Source organism: Anabas testudineus, chromosome 3, assembly GCF_900324465.2.
Source record: "Anabas testudineus chromosome 3, fAnaTes1.2, whole genome shotgun sequence".
Taxonomy (NCBI): Eukaryota; Metazoa; Chordata; class Actinopteri; order Anabantiformes; family Anabantidae; genus Anabas; species Anabas testudineus.
Genome location: NC_046612.1, coordinates 26,601,766 through 26,622,211, shown reverse-complemented (window position 1 = coordinate 26,622,211; position 20,446 = coordinate 26,601,766). Strand labels below are relative to the sequence as shown.

The window sequence follows — 20,446 nt, the reverse complement described above, 5'->3', positions numbered from 1 at the left end:
GCAGCAATCCCAAGTGATAGCAACATCAGGAAGAAGGAGCACGAGAAGATCGAGAAGTACCAAGGGCTGAAAGAACAGCTGGAAAAGATGTGGAAGGTGAAGGCACAAGTGGTACCGGTGGTGATAGGAACACTGGGGACTGTAACTCCCAAACTGGGAGAGTGGCTCCAGCAGATCCCAGAGACAACATCTGAGATCTCTGTCCTGAAGAGTGCAGTCCTAGGAACAGCTAAGATACGGCTGGACCCTCAATTTTTTTTTATGTATATATTGTCTACTAAATGTCAACAGTAGAAGGTGTTCCTTTGTAGGCATCTTTAGTCCTGTGAAAAGTGTCTCACCTAGCCTGGGGGATGTGATGGTGTTCACATTGATTTTCTCATTACAGGCACCTTGGTGACAGGGTCGGTAGGTTGGTGGTCTCAGTGTCACTGGGCATTCATTACCATGACGACCAGTCACTTTGTGCATACACTGGACCACACGTGACTGCAGGCCCTTTCCGCAGGATGATGAGCACTGAAACAAACAATAAAATAATAAATTGTTGGGCATTTTAGTGAAAGAAAGTGGTTTTGATTTAAAAGTAACGTGTAAATTGATTACTGATCTTTTCATTTGTTGGTAGTTGGAGTTATTGTGCTTTGCACAACCAGGCTAGTCACACTGGTTATATTCTTAATGTTAAGAAGACTAAAACTTGCCCTACCCCCAAACTGATCTAAACACACAGTCATGATATTGGTATTGGTCTTCACACTAAATTTCAGAAAGACAGTGAATAAGCACATTTCCCAAAGTGTTTTTTCAACATGTCTGATCATAAAGTGAAAATGGGAAAGGCTATCAGGCTGTCTCTGAGCTGTACTATGACACTACAGTATTATAATACAATACAAATGATTGGGCTGTTTTAACCCTCCAAAAGGAGGAAAGGTTGGCCCAGTTCCTTAATTTCTGCTATAGGCTGAAAACATTTGAGTTTGACATCAAAAGATGAAAATGAGACAAAAGATTAACAAGGTGTTTACGTCTGGATCCGGCAGGTGTGTTTTGTTGCCCAGGTGTGTCCTATTAGATTGATTATTCAAAATATAAATAGCACTAAATGTGTAGCTCACTTTCAGATTTGGGTTGGCATGTACAGACTGCATTTAAAGTGGCAAGAAAAACTTTGTGAACCTTTTGGAATTTCATGGTTTTCTGCATTCATTTGTCACAAAATGTGCTCTGATCTTCATCTAAGTCACAACAATAGAAAAACAAAGTCTGTTTAAAATAATAATACACAAACATTATATGTTTTCATGTTTCTATTGAACATAACATGTAAACATTCACAGTGCAGGGTGGAAAAAGTATGTGGACTTTGGACTTAATAACTGGTTGACCCGTGTTTGTCAGCAATAACCTCAACCAAACGTTTCCTGTAGTTGCAGATCAGACCTGCACAACGATCTGGAGTAATTTTGGACCACTCTGTTTCAGTGTAGCAATATTCTTGGGATGTCTGGTATGAATGGCTCTCTTAAGGTCACGCCACAGCATTTCAATCGGGTTGAGGTCAGGACTCTGACTGGGCCACTCCACAAGGTGTATTTTGTTCTGTTGAAGCTATTCTTTTGTTGAATTACTTGTATGCTTTGGGTCATTGTCCTGTTGCATCACCCATCCTCTGTGGAGCTTCAGTTAGCGGACAGATGGTCTTACGTTTTCCTGGAAAAACGAACAAAAGCGAATTCCATAGTTTATCAAGACATTTGTCTTGAAAAACGAACAAAAGCGAATTCCATAGTTTATCAAGACTTGATAAATTTTTGATTCGTTTTTGTTCGTTTTTCCATCAATGACAACAATCCGTCCAGGCCCTGAGGCAGCAAAGCAGCCCCAAACCATGATGCTCCCTCTGCCATGTTTTACAGTGGGGATGAGGTTTTGATATTGCTGTGCTGTGCCTTTTTTTCTCCACACATAGGGTTGTGTGTTTTTTCCAAACAACTAAATTTTGGTTTCATCTGTCCACAGAATATTTTGCCAGTAGTGCTGTGGAACATCCAGGTGCTCTTTTGCAAACTTAAAACGTGCTGCAATGGGTTTTTTTTGGACAGCAATGACTTCAGCAATGTACTCCATTCTTGTTTGATGTTTTCCTTATTGTAGACGTGTCAACAAAAATGTTAGCATGTGCCAGAGATTTCTGTAAGTCTTTAACTGACACTCTTCTTTACCTCATTCAGCATTCTGCGCTGTGCTCTTGCAGTCATCTTTACAGGACGACCACGCCAGGGGTAAATGCAAGTCAACAATTCTTGATCGTAGGTCTTCTGAGAGCTCTGTTCTGCGAGGCATGGTTCACATCAGGCAGTGCTTCTTGAAACCAGTAAACCCAAAACTGGTTTGTTTGGTTGTTGTTTGGGCAGGACAGCTTTCAGAAACATATCCAATATCATCACACTGATTGGACTCAAGGTTGGCTCACTTCTGGCTCCAATTAGCTCTTGGAGAAGTCATTAGGCTAGGGGATCACATATATTTTCCACCCTGCACTGGGAATGTTTACATGTTATGTTCAATAAAAACATGAAAACATATAATGTTTGTGTAGTATTATTTTCAGCAGACTGTGTTTTTGTATTGTTGTGAGTTCGATGAAGATCAGAGCACATTTTATGACCAATTAATGCAGAAAACCATGAAATTCCAAAAGGTGAGAAGTAAATGGTAAATAGTCTGCACACAAGTAGCGCTTTTTTACCTAATCGGTACTCAAAGCGCTTTCGTAGGTGTAGAAAACCAGAGAGCTGTTTATGGGTGAAAAACAAGCATTTGTGAAGGTGAGAGAAGATGGGGAAATCAATCAGAGCCATTGCAGAAACATTGGCCTTAAAACTGTGGGACAAAGTGATGGCTAAAAGGCTAAAGTTTGAAGAAAGAAAGGATCTGCTCATGAACCCAAACATAAAAGCTCATCTGTAAAACACAGACACCACAATTAACAGAAAAGAAATTTGGACAGTCTATCTACAGTCTCATGCTGTGTAATGTAACTAAATAATCTCTGAGATGGATTTTTAAAATAAAATACATTACAAATAAGCGATGCTTTGATGCTTATTGACACATTCCCAAAAAGCACTGCATTTTTATTTTTATCAAAAAGATTAAATAAAAGAACATTTAAAAAAATCTCCTACTAGGGACCCAACACGTAAAAAAATTCTTCCACAAGCTAAATTTGGATAGGTAGGGTCTCTCATAATTTCCAATATGAGAGACAAATGCTGAGATCTGACCAGGACTGCAACATCTACAATAGCTCATTCCTTTGGAGAGTGAACATTGTGTCATTTTTGCAGGCTCCAGACAACCTGGCTGGTGTGGATTCTTTGGCCTGCAGGTCTAGCTCTACTGCTGTACGTATGCCTGGCCTAGCCTTGTTGCCATTGTAGGTGAGTTCTCCATTTTCCCTGGAAACAGCAAGATTTCTCTAATTGTCACTAGGTTTATGCCCAGATGTTGATGATCACAGGTAAGCCATAGGCTCTATGCACTCTTTTTTTTTATCTTAGTACCCCTTTTTGGGTACCAACATATTTATTCATGAAGAAACAAATTGCTTGTCATTTGAGAGAAACCTTTGAGCACTAAGTAAAATGTCCATCCTTTCTGTTGGTTCTCCAGTACCCATTTATGATAAGTTGATCTTAACTGTTGTGTGTTCCCCTGGAATCTGTTTGGGGTTTTCTGGGTACTCCAGCTCACTTTAAGTGAACTGAATTTAAAAGAAAATGGTTTTCACATTACATCAACACAGTGTGTATAATGATTCTTTGGCCTACTCAATCTTTCAATCAATCAATCTTTCAAAATCTTTTTGCCATGCCTCTCATAATACTGATGAATAGCGATAGCTACATAGACAACTATAATTATCTTTGGTGTTCCTCGTTCAGTGGAAAAACAGTACTGTACAGGTTTGTGAAAGACACAGAGAGTAAACAGTCAGTGGGTCGCCCTGTGCTTTTCACAGATGAAAGCAGGTTCACCCTGAGCACACATGACACATGATGTGAATGTTATGCTAACCTGTAACATTTGATTGGTGGTAGGTCAGTAATGGTAGAAAGGTGTATCCATGGTGGGACACACAGACTTCTACAGGCTAGATAACGGCACTTTGAGTGCCACTAGGTATCAATTGAAATCCTTTGACCATTGTCCTGTTCCCACACTTGCCTGATAGTATGGCTAATACCTATAGAACACACTTTTACACTGCTTTTTATTTACCTATTTGCACGCACAAGCACACACACCAACGGCAGAGCTGCCACACAGCTGACCTGACTCACTGGGGGCAACTTGGGATTCAATATCTTGCCCAAAGACACTTTGACACGTGACAAGTTGAGCTGGGAATTAATCCACCGTTCCAATGATTGGTAGATGACTGCTCTACTTTCTGATCCACAGCCGCCCCATACGCTGTACCATACGCAAAAATATGTAATCAGAATTTTGTTTGTTATTTTCTCCAAAATATGTTACTACAAATGTTTGAGACTATTGATAAACTGGAAAAGGTGCTTGGGTGATTAGTAAGGCATTCAATCCCACCTGACTCCAACTGTACATGAACAATGGCATTTTAAGATGGTCTTACCTTGGCCCAATCTCCAGTCTTCCATTCATAACATCTGGAGTGGTCTTCACAGGGCTCCTCTTGAGTGGGCTGGGACAGAGGATCACATAAACCCTGAGGGTTTGTGCAAGACACTGTCCTTCTACGAACACCCTGACCACAGTCTGATGAGCACTGGTGCAAATGACAGAAAAATAATAATACATAGAAAAGGAGGATAACAGAACTAGAAGTATTTGTAGTATTAGTAAATTTTTTTGAAGACACCACGATTAACAGAAAAGAAATCTGGACAGTCTATCTACAGTGTCATAACAATCCATACTTTATTGATCCCCTTGGGGAAATTCATTTTGGACAGCTGCCAGACTGAGTTGGCACTGCTACAGGGTTTTGGTGTCTTGTCAAAGGACACTTCAACAAATAGCCAGGAGGAACTGGGAATCGAACCACTCACCTTTGGATTCGCAGGCAACTGCTCTACCCCCTGAGCTACTGCTGTCCCTTATATATATTGAAATAATCTCTTAGAAGGATATCTATTGTTTTAAATAACATACATTACAAATAGGCAATGCTTTTTTTATCAAAAAGATAAAATAAAAGAAAATTTTCAAAAAAATCTCCTACTAGGGACCCAACACGTAAAGACCTTTTTCCACAAGCTAAATTTGGATAGGTAGGGTCTCTCATAATTTACAATGTGAGAGACAAATGCTGAGATCTGACCAGGACTGCAACATCTACAATAGCTCATTCCTTTGGAGAGTGAACTATTCAATATTGTCATTTTTGCAGGCTCCAGACAACCTGGCTGGGGTGGATTCTTTGGCCTATTAAATCTTTCAATCAATCAGTCTTTCAAAATCTTTTTGCCATGCCTCTCATAATACTGATGAATAGTGATAGCCACATAGACAACTATAATTATCTTTGGTGTTCCTCATCCAGTGGAAAAACAGTACTGTACAGGTTGGTGAAAGACACAGAGAGTAAACAAACAAACAAAACAAACAAAAATGAAGAGATCAAGAAGTGGATACATATGTCTTTCTTGATACACCACTTGCAGGTCTAGCTCTACTGCTGTACGTATGCCTGGCCTAGCCTTGTTGCCATTGTAGGTGAGTTCTCCATTTTCCCTGGAAACAGCAAGGTTTCTCTAATTGTCACTAGGTTTATGCCCAGATGTTGATGATCACAGGTAAGTTATGGTTGTCTGGTAAAGCCATAGGCTCTATGCACTCTTTTTGATCTCAGTACCCCTTTTTGGGTACCAACATATTTGTTCATGAAGAAACAAATTGCTTGTTTCCCTGATGCACCTTCGGAGATCAATGACTCAAGTCTATGCCACTTCTGTTTTCAGAACTTCCAGTTGTTACTAGTGGGCATACAGTACAAGCAAATCAATTAGTATTTTCTTTTAAGCGTAATCAAGTAAATCTTGATTTTGACTGTTTGTCTCAAAAGGGTCATTCAAGAGAAACCTTTGAGCACTAAGTAAAATGTCCGTTCTTTCTGTTGGTTCTCCAGTACCCATTTGTGATAAGTTGATCTTAACTGTTGTGTGTTCTCCTGGGATCTGTTGGGGGTTTTCTGGGTACTCCAGCTCACTTTAAGTGAACTGAATTTAAAAAGAAAATGGTTTTCACATTACATCAACACAGTGTGTATAATGTACCTTGGACCACTCTGAAGCCTCCCATACAGTGAGGCAGAGGCGGCCCTCACAGCCCTGCAGAACAGGAGGTTTTCCTCCTTGGCAGTACAGGTCCCTGGTATGGATAAGTGAGCCATTTTGTAGGTGGTAAACACAAACCACCTCCCTCTGCTGAAAACCTTTACCACATGTGACAGAGCAAGACCCCCACTCTCCTGTCACCCACCTATGAAAAACAGAAAGTGTTTAAAGACAGTCAGTTTGCTTTTTGTGTGAATGAGGAGGTGATTGAGTCTTGGGTTGCATCTATTATATGACAGCCCAGCTGACAAAATCAGCATTCCATGATCATAACATTGCCTGACAGTGTTACCATACAGTGCTTCCTGAATTTTTATTTGACCTGTTTAGTTATTGATGATTCTATGCTGCATGTGTAATAAAGGCAAATTCTCTTACGCCACAGTTATTATGGATTAGCTGTCAGTTTTACAGAGTAATCCTAATTCAGTTATGTTCAGTTGCAGTATCCGTATTGAAAAAAAAGTCTACAAGGAACCACCAACTACAAAAACAACCCATGTATGTGTATTTGGGTTTATGTGTGTGTGCCTTACCGGTACTGGCAGGGGTGAGAGTTGCAGGGCCGTACTTGGGGCTGTGGTCGGTTCTCAGGTTGACAGTAGCTATCATTGGCCACATCCATGGTTTTGTTGGCTATCCTCATACAAGAAACCACTGTCCTCCGTTCACCTGCACATACAGTATACATGCACGCACACACACAGACATTCAATGAATGTGTGCAACAGGCTTACAGCTCCTAAGTATGCTGTATCGGCCAGTTGTGGTGGCTCCACTGTCCTTTGACAGCAGTAAAGGCAGCAGACCGAAGAAGCTAGTCTGGAAAAAATCCGTTGTTGGTGAGGAGGCTGTGACAGAGAGAAAGATGAGAAACAAGATGGGTGCCAATTTCGACAATCTTTCTCAACCACTCTGGGCTCATTCAGTCATTGACTTATTCCACCAAAGAGGAAGATGGAGCATTTCAGGTGCTTGTTTGTTTTTGCATTCAGTACTACAAACTTTGTCCCATTTGAAAAATCATATACAGCTCCACAAACTCCATTGCACAACTCTCATGATTCCAGCTCCTCCTGCCTTTCTGCCCCTGATTTCCTGGTTTGGCCTGTTCCCCGTTTTCTCTCTCTCTCTTTTGTCAGGTGACCTGTTGATTGCCAATTGCCTGCACCTGTGTCTCCCCTTCCCTTTATTAGCAGGTCTGTTTGTCTCCAAGTTTGCAAGATAGTCTAACATCAACCTGAGAGCCAGTCTATCCAGAAATAACCTTCAGACTGACTGCCCTGACCAGCCTCTGCTAACCACCTCTCTGAACTGTGTCATTCCTCGCTCTGTTTCCCAGGATAGGACTCACATTCCCCATTACCTAAATCTGCCTCAGCCTGAACCTCCGGTACAGTGAGTGTACTCCCCTTACCTGAATTGCTCTTCTTCTCGACCTGCCTTCCTCCCTGTATCTCCCCCTTGTGCTCTTCTCTGCCTCCTTGTTGGACCTCTCTGTGTACGACTTTGGACCGTCTCCAATACTCTGCCTTTGGATCTGCCCTATCAACGACCTCATACACCTTTTCTGTGTATGACCCCTCACTGCCTTACCACAGAGTTTTAGATTGTGGATGTCGGATTGTTTGAATATTGTGCTTCTGCATTGACTTTGCACGTTCTCTGGTCATGGAGTCTGATCCTAGCCCCGTGACAGAACTATCTGGGCATGAAACTGTCTCCACCAGAAACCAGATCTGGAGGAGCCAGGTTGAAACCCTTTTTACGACCGTCCAGGGCCTGGGAGAAAATTATCGTAAGCTCTCTTCACAGGAATTGCAACCAACACCTGTTCCATCCCCTGTTCGTGAATTAGTGTTAAACAAACCCCCACTGTATGACGGAGATCCAGACAACTGTCGGCCCTTTCTCACCCAATGTTTTATCTATTTCCAGTTACAGCCTTCTTTTTTCTATTCTGGACAGGCTAAGGTTTGTGCTCTCGCTGCTCACCGGACCTGAAAGAGCCTGGGCGATGACAGTGGAGCCGAGCTTCACCAGTCTGCTCGTCATATAAAACCTTCTCTGAGGAGCTTATCAAGGATTGCCTGAAAAGGTAAAGGATGAATTAGCCGCTCGAGAGCTCCTTGGGAGGCTAGATGAGTTAATTGACCTGGCCATTTGTACTGACCGCAGGACCAGAGATCAAACCAGAGAGCATACCAGGACTCACCCTCCATCTCGTAGTTCTTCTCCTCATAGATCCTCCTTCAGCAACTCCACTCGTTCACCTGCTACATTGCCGCCTGAAGCCTCCTCTCCAAAGCCAGCAGTGGCCAGCCAGTGGCTCAGCAGCAGACCGGGGAGCGCTGCTGAGCCACACTTTGAATCCCACTCACTGAGGTCAAGATTCACCTACAGGATAAGGTATTAAACATCCCAGCTTCATTGACTCCGTAGCTGACTCTGATCACTTTATGGACCAACAACTTGCTAACAATCTCGGTCTACAACTTTTCCCCCTCTCTCGCCCGGTTCAGGTAAGGGCCCTCGATGGCCACATCATCCATCCCTGTTCTGCTCTTACTGACGTTGTTCATTTATCCATTGAGAACCATCACAAGGTTATCATGTTTCACATCATTCACTCCCATGATCTACCCTTGGTTTTAGGTTCTTGGCTAAAACAACACAACCCCCACCTCGACTGGGTCACAGGCAGGGTTCTTGGTTGGGGCCTGATCTGTTCTCTCACCTGTCTGCTTGGGCTGCATCTCCCTCGGGATGCCCGACTATCAAACCGGTGGAGGACTTTCCCGACCACTCGGCCATCCCACCTGAATACTTGAGCCTTAAAGAAGTTTTCAATAAGGTTAAGGCAGCCTCCTTACCACCCCTCAGACCTATGACTATGCAATTGCGCTTTTACCCGGGACCTCTGCCCCACAAGGTCATTTGTTCTCCCTTTCTACTCCTGAAAAGTTTGCCATGTAGAAATATCTAAACAAAGCACTAGTTGCAGCGCTGATTCGTCCCTCTTCCTCTCCGGTGGTGGGCGGGTTCTTTTTTGTGGGAAAGAAAGACGGAGGCCTCCATCTCTGTATTGAGTTTCAGGCTTTGAACAATATCACTGTTAAGAACCGCTATCCTCTTCCACTCATTTCCTCTGCCTTTGAGCTTTCACAGGAAGCTACCATCTTCACCAAATTGGACTTGCGCAACGCTTATCTGGTCCGGATAAGGCAGGGAGACGAGTGGAAGACCGCATTCAACACACCCTCTGGACACTACAAATATTTGGTAATGCCTTTCAGACTGACCAATGCTCCTGCTGTGTTTCAGAATGGGAGAGATGCTGAATAAGTTTCTTTGTATATCTTGATGACATTCTAATTTTTTCCAGATCTGAAACTAAACATGTGAAACACGTGTGGAGAGTAATGCAACATCTGTTGCAGAACCACCTCTTCATTAAGGCAGAAAAGTGTCAGTTCCATTCCATTTAACTTAACTTATGTTACTTAGAGCCTGCTTAGAAGTACAAACCCCATTTCAAAAAAATATTGGAACTTCTAATGCATTTACAACTAAATTTGTGATTTCTTAATTTATTAGTACATTTATTTACGTGACAAAAGTAAATGGATATTTTAGTTTTCATTAACTTAATTGTAAATATAAGCCAATTTCAGTTTGATGCCTACAACCTCCTTTATTCCATCCTGGTATCACAAAACTAGGAATACAAGTATCAACAGACTTGAAGGTATTGTGGAAATTTCATTTCATCATGTGTGTCAGTCACAAAAGACCTAGAGCAATGGCATGACCTTCCAATTTCCCTCTTTGGCTGAATCCTTAAATTCTGTTTTTCTTGCAGATGCTCCCCCCTGTCTACTCAGGACAGCCATTGTATAAATTTGTATATGTTTTTCTAGTATGGCAAGAATCAAAACAGAGAAACATTAGATCCATCCATCCTCCTAACTGCTTTTCTCACTTAAGTGTCGCATTGGGTGCTGGAGCCAATCCTAGCTGTCCTTGGGTGAGAGACAGAGTAAACCCTGGACAGACAATTGTGGCTTGTAATGCACAGCATTTTAAAGATGTGTTCAACACACACTATTTGGCTTTGATGACAAGGGGGAAATAAAATTCAGCTCTAAAATGTAATATTTTCTTACAGTGTGTGACCTCATAGCACAGTGACTGTACAGATGCCAACATGGCAAACAGCTCGGCTTATTTTTTTGTAATGGCAGAGAAAAGTCAATGTGCTTGAGATCCCATGTTGTGAAAATGAGCACAGAATGTACACAGAATTCAGATTTGGAATACTGCATCTCTGTTTAACTTGGTATAACAAAAATAAAGTTTGAGCCAACATGAACTACTTAAATTAGAACGTGTAATTGGTTTTGATTTGACTTTAGTTACATTGCTAACTGTTGTAATGTCTCTGCTTTGTTTTACTTGACCAAATTCCTCTTTCAGGCACATCTTGACTCTCAGCACTCTCATCATCTTCTGTCAAATCAGATATTGAGATATACAATTGACCATATGTGACATTGAACTCAAAAACAGGACTAAACTTTCCAAAGACAAAAACAAGGAAAGTAGAGGAGATGGATTAAAAAAAAATATATATATATGAATGATGACCGAACATTTTCATTGCTATGACCTAAGCGTACTGCTGAGATGTGTGTGGATGTGTGTGTTACCTCCTCCACATTGTACAGTACAGTCCTGCCAGCTGCTGTGTGTCCAGATGTAGAGATACTCTGGTTCCCTCTTCTCCTTATTGCTCTTGTCCTGAGTTGTGCTTAGAGACACTGTGTACTCATAGTGGATCCCATAGCTTTGGTCATGGAAGAGCAGTACCTGGGGAACAGTGTGGGCTCATCAGTGAAGACGCATTGGGTACTTTTAATACATTGTCCCTATGACTGACGAATTATCATGCATTTTCTTATGTATTTACATCTTTTACTTGTAAATTAGTTTTTCTACAGACTTACTTCTGTTTACAGAAACATCTCTGGAGAAGGTGCTGTACAATTGTAAACCCCTAAGGTGCAGTAGCTTATAACCCAATGTTTACTTGTGAAATTACATTTGAAGACTGAGACACCTGGTCTCACTCTGCCTCATCTAAAGGTAATTTTAATAAACTATAGGCATCAAATGTTTGTCAAATCGGTCTTAACCATCTGAGCTAGAAACATCACAAATGTGTTAAAATATTTACATTTACATTTACATTTAGACATTTAGCAGACGCTTTTATCCAAAGCGACTTACAAGTGAGGAACAAGGCAAGCAAACAAAATCTAAGTCAAGAAGAAACAACATCAAAACAAAGTGCTATTGAAAAAGTGTTTCTGTTTCAAGAGATGTTAGAAAGGGTAGAATTTTTTTTTTTTTTTTTAAGTGCAAAGGAAGATGCAGAAGAGTTCTGTTTTCAGCAGTTTTTTAAAGATTGCAAGTGAGGTGGCTGAGCGTGCAGAGATAGGCAGCTCATTCCACCATCGTGGGATCACTGAGCTGAACAGTTTTCCTTGGTGTCGACTGTGTGGTGCTGGTACCACCAGACGACGTTCCCTGGTTGAGCGCAGTGGACGGGAGGGGATGTAGACCTGAACGATTGAATTGAGATAAGATGGAGCTGTGGAGTTAACCACTCTGTAGGCAAGAGACAGAGCTTTGAACCTGATCCTTGCAGCCACAGGAAGCCAGTGCAAAGATCTGAAGAGCGGTGTGACATGAGACCTTTTAGGTTGATTAAAAATGAGGCGTGCTGCCGCATTTTGGATCATCTGGAGGGGTTTGGTCGTGGATGCCGGTAAACCCATCAGTAGTGCATTGCAGTAATCCAGGCGAGATAAGATCAACGCCTGTACAATGAGTTGGGTTGTGTACTCCGTCAGATAGGGTCTGATCTTTCTGATATTGTGGAGGGCATATCTACACGACCTAGCGACTGTGGCGATGTGATCTGTGAAGGTCAGCTGGTCGTCAATGATGACCCCCAGGTTTCTGGCTGACTTAGTAGGGGCAATCACTGCAGATCCAATGTTAATGCTGATGTTGTGTTGAGTTGAAGGTCTGGCAGGGAAGACTAGAAGTTCAGTTTTGGGTATGTTGAGTTGAAGGTGTCATTTTTCTACCTACATCACTTTGATAAGTTATGACTTAGTATCTCATAATTATGAGATTAAGTTTTTTTTTTTGTATGTTTGTTTTTTGGTGAGTCCAGTGAGCTGTCATACCACCCAGTATTAGAAAATATGAAAAACTAGAGCATTTTGGAGTTTGGCACATACAGAGGGAAACAGAACCACAATTCTTGGCCATCTAACTCTGTATTTACTGTATGTCAGTTGTTGGGCTCATCACAGTCACTGTCTTCCCTGTATTTATGCAGTCAAATGTAATACAAAAGATACACTGTATGTAAGTGACAGTTCATAGTAAGTGATCTGCAAATGATCTGCTGACTAATTCAATTTCTTTAAGCTCTTAGCCGTTCACATACAGCACAACCCAGTAGTGCTACAATTCTGTAATGGATACATGTGGAATAATATAGAACAGTAATAACAACAGAATTTCAAATTTATGGATGTCGTATAGAAATTACAATTGTATCTCCTTTTAAATGATTTTGCAGTCTCATATCTTTTTTCAAGGTTAATGAATTCAGTGCATCTTCACTCTTGCATCCCAACTGAGCATTTTCGCCCTGATATATATTTTCCTTTGGAGGGTTGTTCTTTCTCCCTGCTTTATTTTTTCTTTGAGGACTGATTGACAGACATACAGTGCATCCAGAAAGTATTCACAGTGCCTAGCTTTTTCCCCATTTTTTATGTTACAGCCTTATTCCAAAAATGGATAGAAATAATTATTTTTCTCAAAATTCTACAAATGAAATACAAAGTGAAAGATGTTTGTTTGAAATCTTAAAAAAAGTCCCATGAACTATTATTCACAACATTTCTCATGACACTCAAAATTAGGCTCTGGTGCATTCTGTTTCCACTGATCATCCTTGAAGTGTTTCTACAACATATTTGGAGTTCACCTGTGGGAAATTAAGCTGATTGAATATGATTTGGAAAGTGAATGCTGTATAAGGTCCCACAGTTAACAGTGCATGTCAAAGCATTAACTAAGCCATGAAGTCTAAGAAATTGTCTCTAGACCTGTAAGGGTTGTTACAGAGCACAAACCTAAGACAGGAAACCGAAACTGGATTCAAGGAGCAGGGAAGTGGGTAAAATGTAGTGTGGTGACGGGAATGCTAAATAAAGAAAGGCAACAGAAACTAAATAACAGAAACAACCACTGATGGGCAATAAAATATAGACAGACTAAGGGAGAGGGGATAAAAGGTCCAGGGTAGATATACATAAACTAAACAGGGAACCAAAAACGACTACAGACAGCATTCAAAAAATAGAGGTCAGGTACAAAAACAGGTTGATATCAAAAGCAGAGTCAGAGTCAGATAAGGGTCAGAGCCATAGATATAAGCGGACCTACAAATACAGGGGTAAGGTAAAGGCAAGGTTAGGTTCAGGTCCAAAGTCTGGTAGCAATGTAGGTAGGTCAGGAACAATTGCTGGAAAGTGGATTTTAAGGGGTTGAAACGGCACATTCTGGCAGGCAACTGAGGGCTGAAAAGAGCTTATAAAGCAGAGGGTGAATACAGGTGGAACTGATCAGTAATTTGCACAAAGGGTAAAAAAGAGTGAAACACGTGGAGTGGATCAGGTAATCAAGGCAGAGGAGAGTGGAGAGAGAGTCAGTCCATATATAAGCATAGCAGGAAGTGGCTGGGGAGCATGACCAGGTGAGAAAGAGAGAGAGGGACACAACAAACTGGTCTAGGACCAAGCAGGAAACGTGACAAGACCTCAGAGACAGGATTGTATTGAAGCACAGATCAGAGAAATGGTACAGAAACATTTCTGTAGCATTGAAGGTCTCAAGGTCTGAGCACAGTGGCCCCCATCATCCGTTATTGGAAGAAGTTTGGACCCACCAGAATGGGCTGCCCAGCCTAAATGGGCAACATAGAGAGAAGGGCTTTAGTCAGGGAGGTGACCAAGAACCCAATGGTCACTCTGAAAGAACTCCAGCATTTCGCTGTCGAGAGAGAACATTCCAGAAGAACAACCATCTCTGCAGCACTCCATCAATCAGCCCTGCATGGAGGAGTGGCTAGGCCGAAACTACTCCTGAGTAAAAGTTAGCTAAAATGCACCTGAAGGACTTTCCCACCAAGAGAAACAAGATTCTCTGGTCTGATGAAACAAAGATTGTGAACTCTTTGGCCTGAATGCCAAGCTTCATGTATGGAAGGTAACGCTCAGCACCTGGCATATACCATCCCTACAGTGAAGCATGGTGATGGAAGCATCATGCTGTGGGGTTGTTTTTCAGCAGCAGGAACTGGGAGACTGGTCAGGAGCGAGGAATGATTAATGCAGCAATGTACAGAGACATCCTTGATGAAAACCTGTTCCAGAGCAGTCTGGACGTCAGACTTGGGTGATGATTCATATTTAAACAGTACAATGATCCTAAGCACACCGTCAAGATAACAAAGGAGTGGATACAAGACAACTCTGTGAATGTCTTTGGGTGGCCCAGCCAGAGCCCAGACTTGAACATGACTGAACATCTCTGGAGAGATCTGAAAATGGCTGTGTCCTGATGCTGCAAAGATCAATGGGAGAAACTGTCCAAAAATACAGTAGGTATGCCTCAGAGGCTCTAATTGGTGCTTCAACAAAGTATTAAGCAACGGCTGTAAATACTTATGTACATGTGATTTTTTTTTTTTTATAAATTTGCAAACATTTTGAATTTGTTTGGTTTTTTTTACAGTATGGGTTATGTTTTGAGTAAAATAATTAATTTAATTCATTTTGGAATAAGGCTGTCACATAAAATGGGAAAAAAGTTAAGTGCTGTGAAAACTTTCGGGATGTACTGTAGAGCTACAATGATGGATAAAGCATCCTGGAGGTCTAAAGCTCAATGAGGTAAATTAACTTGAAATCCGTAATTTAATAAAAATGTCATATCTTGCTTTATATTTTAGAGAATCTGTCTAGAGTTTAGATATAAGATTTCACACATAAGATGGAAGTACTTTATCAGAAGCTGAAAGTCCTTGACATCATTCCTCAGAAAGTTTTTGGAGTAGAGGCCTTTGTGTACTGCAGTGCCATTTCCTGACCATGAGATATACACTCCCCTCCAAAAGTACTGGAAAAGAAAGGACCAGATCCTTTATTTTTTTTGTCAGATAGATAGCACCTTTTGTTTAAACTAGTGCTGTCAATCAATTTAAGGAACAAATCAGTGCAGGTAGTATGAAAGTCTATGACTCTAATTAAACATGATTAATGTCAAATTTAAAATACTAGGATTTACCTGTAAAAATGTTAAAATAAATAAATGCACAATAAACTAGTTTAAGGAAACAGATCTTCCAGTTTTATTATTCCAACAATTAAAATTTTAGATAATTTGCCACCAGGTTCCCACTCAACTCTAAATTCTATCTATTTAGCTGTTATATGCAAATGTGATTATATTAAGGCCTATGGCTATGAAAATGTGTTGCAGGCACTTTTGCAAGCAATTACATGCACTTTTACATTTAGTAACAGCATAGATGGTAATGCACATGAAAATTGGACATTGCTAAGATTGCTTCCCTTTATGATTGGAAAAATTGTTCCAGAAGATAATCCAGTATGGCAGGTAATCCTCATCTAAAAGACAGCTGGCTTGGTTGTGGCTCCTGTTCATACAGATGACACCATCTATTTAGAGCACTATCCATAAATTATTCGTGGCTTTAATTTGACTGTGAATAATGAAATTTTAGATCTGACAAAAGATTCAAGATTTAAAAAACTTTAATAATGTCTGAGGGAAATTGTTTTGCCTCATTACAGTTATTCTCAACAAAGACAGAAAAAAAGGGAACCACAACCAGGAAAGATCCAACACTAACATAAATACACAATAACATCAATACAGAGACCTCAATATATGTACAGAATATGTAAAATAGATAAATGAAAATGGGTCAATATTTATAGTCCATGGTGGAATGACAATTATAAGATGTACATTTTTACTTCCCCCACACCTTACAGAGGGGGGAGGAATTGCAGAGATTGATGGCCACAGGTAGAAAGGACCTCCTGTGGTGTTCTGTGGAGCACTTGATGTTAATAAGTCTTTGGCTAAACGTGCTCCTCTGTCCAGCCAACACACTGTGCAGTGGGTGGGAGGGATTGTCCAGGATTGAGAGGAGTTTGGGCAGCATGTTGTAGCTCTACAGCAGTAGAGCTACAACATGTACAGCTCCACCCCCAGAACAGAGCCAGCCCTCGTGATCAGTTTGTTTAGTCTGTTAGTGTCTGCCACCCTCATGTTGCAACCCCAGCAGATCACAGCATAAAAGATGACACTGGCCACCACAGACTCATAAAACCGCAGCATGGTGCTTCAGACGTTGAAGGACCTGAGTCTCCTCAGAAAGTACAGCCAGCTATGAGCCGGCTTTTTGTACAATGCTGCTGAGTTCTTAGTCCAGTCCAGTTTGTTGCCCAAATATACTCCCAGGTGGCAGATGGCGTCATCCACTCCAACTTGGGGTTGATAGGAAAACTGGAGGGGGTCAAGTGAGGGTTTGACCAGAGGTCAGAGGAACTCCAGGATCAGCTTCTTAATAGCCTTCATAATGTGTGATGTCAGAGCCAATAGTCTGTAGTCATTGAGGACTCTGGGACTCTTCCACCCAAGAGGAACTCTCTCCAGGTGCAGGCTGAGGTTGAAGATGTGTTGGTTGTGTAAAGCTGCTTTGTGACAATGTCAATTGTAAAAAGCGCTCTACAAATAAAATTGAATTGAATTGAATTGAATTGAACACCACATAGTTGAGGAGCATAGGCTTTCAGCACTCTTGGGCTGAATCTATCTGGACCTGCAGCCTGTGTGGGGTGAAGCCTGTTCAGCTCTCTGCTCACCTGCTCACCCGAGATCATTTGGGTGTTGGCTAAGTCGTGTGGGGGAGGGACTGAGGAGCAGGTAGTGAACTGCAGGAGGCTCTGTGGATCAGCCTGGAATAGATTGGAAAAAATTATTCAATTAGTTGGCTCGGTCCAGAGTCCCCACAGTCACCTGGCTGCTGGACTTGTAGCCAGTGATGGTCCTCATGCCCCTCCAAACCTCCCTGGTGTTGTTTTGTTGAAGGCTATGTTCTAGTTTTCTCCTGTACGTCTCCTTCACCTCCCTGATCCTGACAGAGAGCTGTCTCTGGACCCTCCTCGCTGCCTCCCTGTCTCCTGATCTGAATGCTTTCTTTTTGTCATTCAGGATGGCTTTGATGTCCTGAGTGAACCAGGGCTTATTGTTTGGGAAGCATCAAATGGTTTTTGTGGGTACGTGGGTGTCCACACAGAAATTGATGTAGTCAGAGATGCAGTCAGTCAGTCCATCGCTGTCCTTACCGTGAGTCTTCCAATCTGTCCCTTCAGGGCAAAGTGTGCGCCCTCTGTCCACCTCTTTACGGTTTTAATGGTGCCAGACTGCCTCTGAACCAAAGGTGTGTATTGCGGGAGGAGATTTACCAGGTTGTGATCCGACTTCTCCAGAGGGGGGAGGGCAGTGGAGCTGTAGGCATCTTTAACATGGTGGGACAGCTCACAAACTGGGTAAAAGTAGGAAGTGTCTTAGTTGGGGTCTCCAGAGATCATAAAGAAGGCATCAGGGTGTCTGGTCTGCAGGCTGGATGTGACCGTCTGAATGACGTCTCACGCAGCAGCTGCGTTAGCGGATAGACGTGCATGGTTGGCGGGTTTACACAAGGTAGTGTGCTCATAACGTGATCCTAAACCTAACTTTAGAGTCTGAAATGAAAATAACATGAGATAAACTTTATTAAACTCCAAAGTGAAATTCAGGTAGTCCTGTAGATAGAAATATGTATATAATATAAGTAGTAAGTAAGTGTGGGGATGAAGTATCTTTCAGTCCTGCAATGCAGTGAGGTGCATCATCCACTGCAGCTACTTATCTGGTCCATCAGAATGATGTGGAGGTGATGGTCTTTGCATTATAGAATGATCTAAATCTTTTTCTGTGTGTGTCTCTCAACCACAGCCTGTAATAAACCTCATTCCAGTCACTTTGCAGGCTTTTTGCACCAGTTTGTCCAGCTGCCTTGTATCCTTCCATTTTATGCTGCCTCCCCAGCAAACTGCAGCATAAAACAGATTACTTGCTACTGTAGTTTGGTAAATAATTTGTAGCAGCTTCCTGCAGATGTCTAATGACCTAAGCCACCTTAAGGGGAAAATATATGTCTCCTTTTTTATACTGCACATCTGTGTGAAGTGACGAGTCCAACTTCTTATCCAGGTGCACACCAAGATACTGTATTTGTAGGCTGGCACCCCTTCAAGGTCCACAGCACAAATGCTGACTGGATGAAGAGGGGGTTTAGACCTTTAGAACAACCATTTCCTTGGTTTTAGAGGTGTTTGATAGGAGGCGAAAAATTCTCAGTCGTCCAGGTGGAGTTATCTGGAGGTTGAGTCATGGCAACTGGACTTCCTTTAGTTGGTTGAAACGTTTTGCTACTCATCCAAGTAGCTTCTTAAGTCTGAAGATAGTTTGTTAGAGACCACAAATTTATTCTCCAGGAATGGTTTCACTCCACCGCTTGGCCTGTCCAGCAGGACAGCATCATCCACACTGACGTGTTCCCTGTAAGCAAATTGTGGTGATAAGGCTGTAGAGGCATAGGCCTCCTTGACACTTGCATATAGTAGATCCAGTGTTTTACTTTTTATGGTAGGACAGGACACTTTTACTTTACTTACTTTCCTGTGAAAATCCAGTAAGATGTAAGGTGAAAGTGTCACATGGTTAAAATGTCCTGATAATATAACAAGGGCCTCAGAATGTTGAGTTTGTATCCTGGCAACAGTCCCAATGTTTGACTTTACATGCAACATTAGCATTTGTTCTTGGTTGAATGTAAACAATTGTGTAACAGGATTGTGATGATATGACTGAATTCCTTGGGAACATAACGCGTTCTGAGACCAACTGCCAAAAGCTCAATGTCCTGACAACATATCTTCTCCTTGACACATCCACATTGGATTCTTCAATGTTTTGATTGAACCAGGTCTCAGTAAAACACATCAGACTCTGCTCACAAAATTCTCTCTGGGTCCTAACCAGTGCCTCCAGCTTTTTCTTTTGTTCAGTTTAGAGTTGACATTTTCCATGATAATGGATGGTAGAAAAAGTTTGCATCTCTGTCTTCTAGCATTTAGTTTAACACCAGCTTGACATCCACAAAGAGACTTCTTTGGCTCAGCAGGAATGGGGTGATATGCTCCAGGTTTGTTTTGTTGTAATAAAAGGAGGTCACCTCTTGTTTAGATTCTTCTTCACACAGCACGGCCCTCAGCATTGTCTCCCTGGCCAAATGTTTTTGCCGAGTTTGAGCTACACCAAAAGAATTTAGAATCTGAGACAAATGAAACATACTTCAATTCTGGCCATAAGCTGAAAGGAATCATCCTTGATGGCCTACCCCAAAAAATTATGAAATACACTAAATACCCAAAAGACTATCAATGCAAAGAGGTAGAAGCAGCGATGACTAGGGCCCACCCTTGTTTGGGGCAGCTGGGGTTCAAAATGGGATTTTTCGGTTGGAAGCAGTCACTTAAGTACAAAATGCAAAACTATTGAACAAAGCTTGGGCAACCTGGACATCCTGAAATTCATGTGAACTCCTTGAAGCGCATACGAGAATCCTAAAGAGAGGCTGCAGCTAACATCAAGAGGCCCAGAAAGGCTGTAGTTAACTATATTTCTCTGCCACCCAAAGGTGAAACCACTGACAGCTTGGAGATTGAGAGAAGTGCTGTATTGTCAGAACTGAAAAAAATCTACAATGAAGTTGCAATAAAACCAAAAATGGTAAAAAAAAATAAAAAAAAAATACAAAAGAAAAACCTTCT

The 20,446-nt window shown here is 41.6% G+C and overlaps 1 protein-coding gene across 1 annotated transcript in view; it reads right to left on the bottom strand.

Moving 5' to 3' along the window:
- Positions 1–20,446, bottom strand: part of adamts17 (ADAM metallopeptidase with thrombospondin type 1 motif, 17) — an 88,918-nt gene that overhangs the window by 4,551 nt on the left and 63,921 nt on the right. Inside the window, exons 18-22 of the mRNA XM_026377782.1 lie at positions 11,096–11,255; positions 6,923–7,058; positions 6,327–6,531; positions 4,664–4,816; positions 342–519 (exon numbers count right to left, since the gene is read on the bottom strand). Coding sequence (XP_026233567.1) covers positions 342–519; positions 4,664–4,816; positions 6,327–6,531; positions 6,923–7,058; positions 11,096–11,255 — 832 coding nt within the window. The remainder of the gene's footprint in view (positions 1–341; positions 520–4,663; positions 4,817–6,326; positions 6,532–6,922; positions 7,059–11,095; positions 11,256–20,446) is intronic.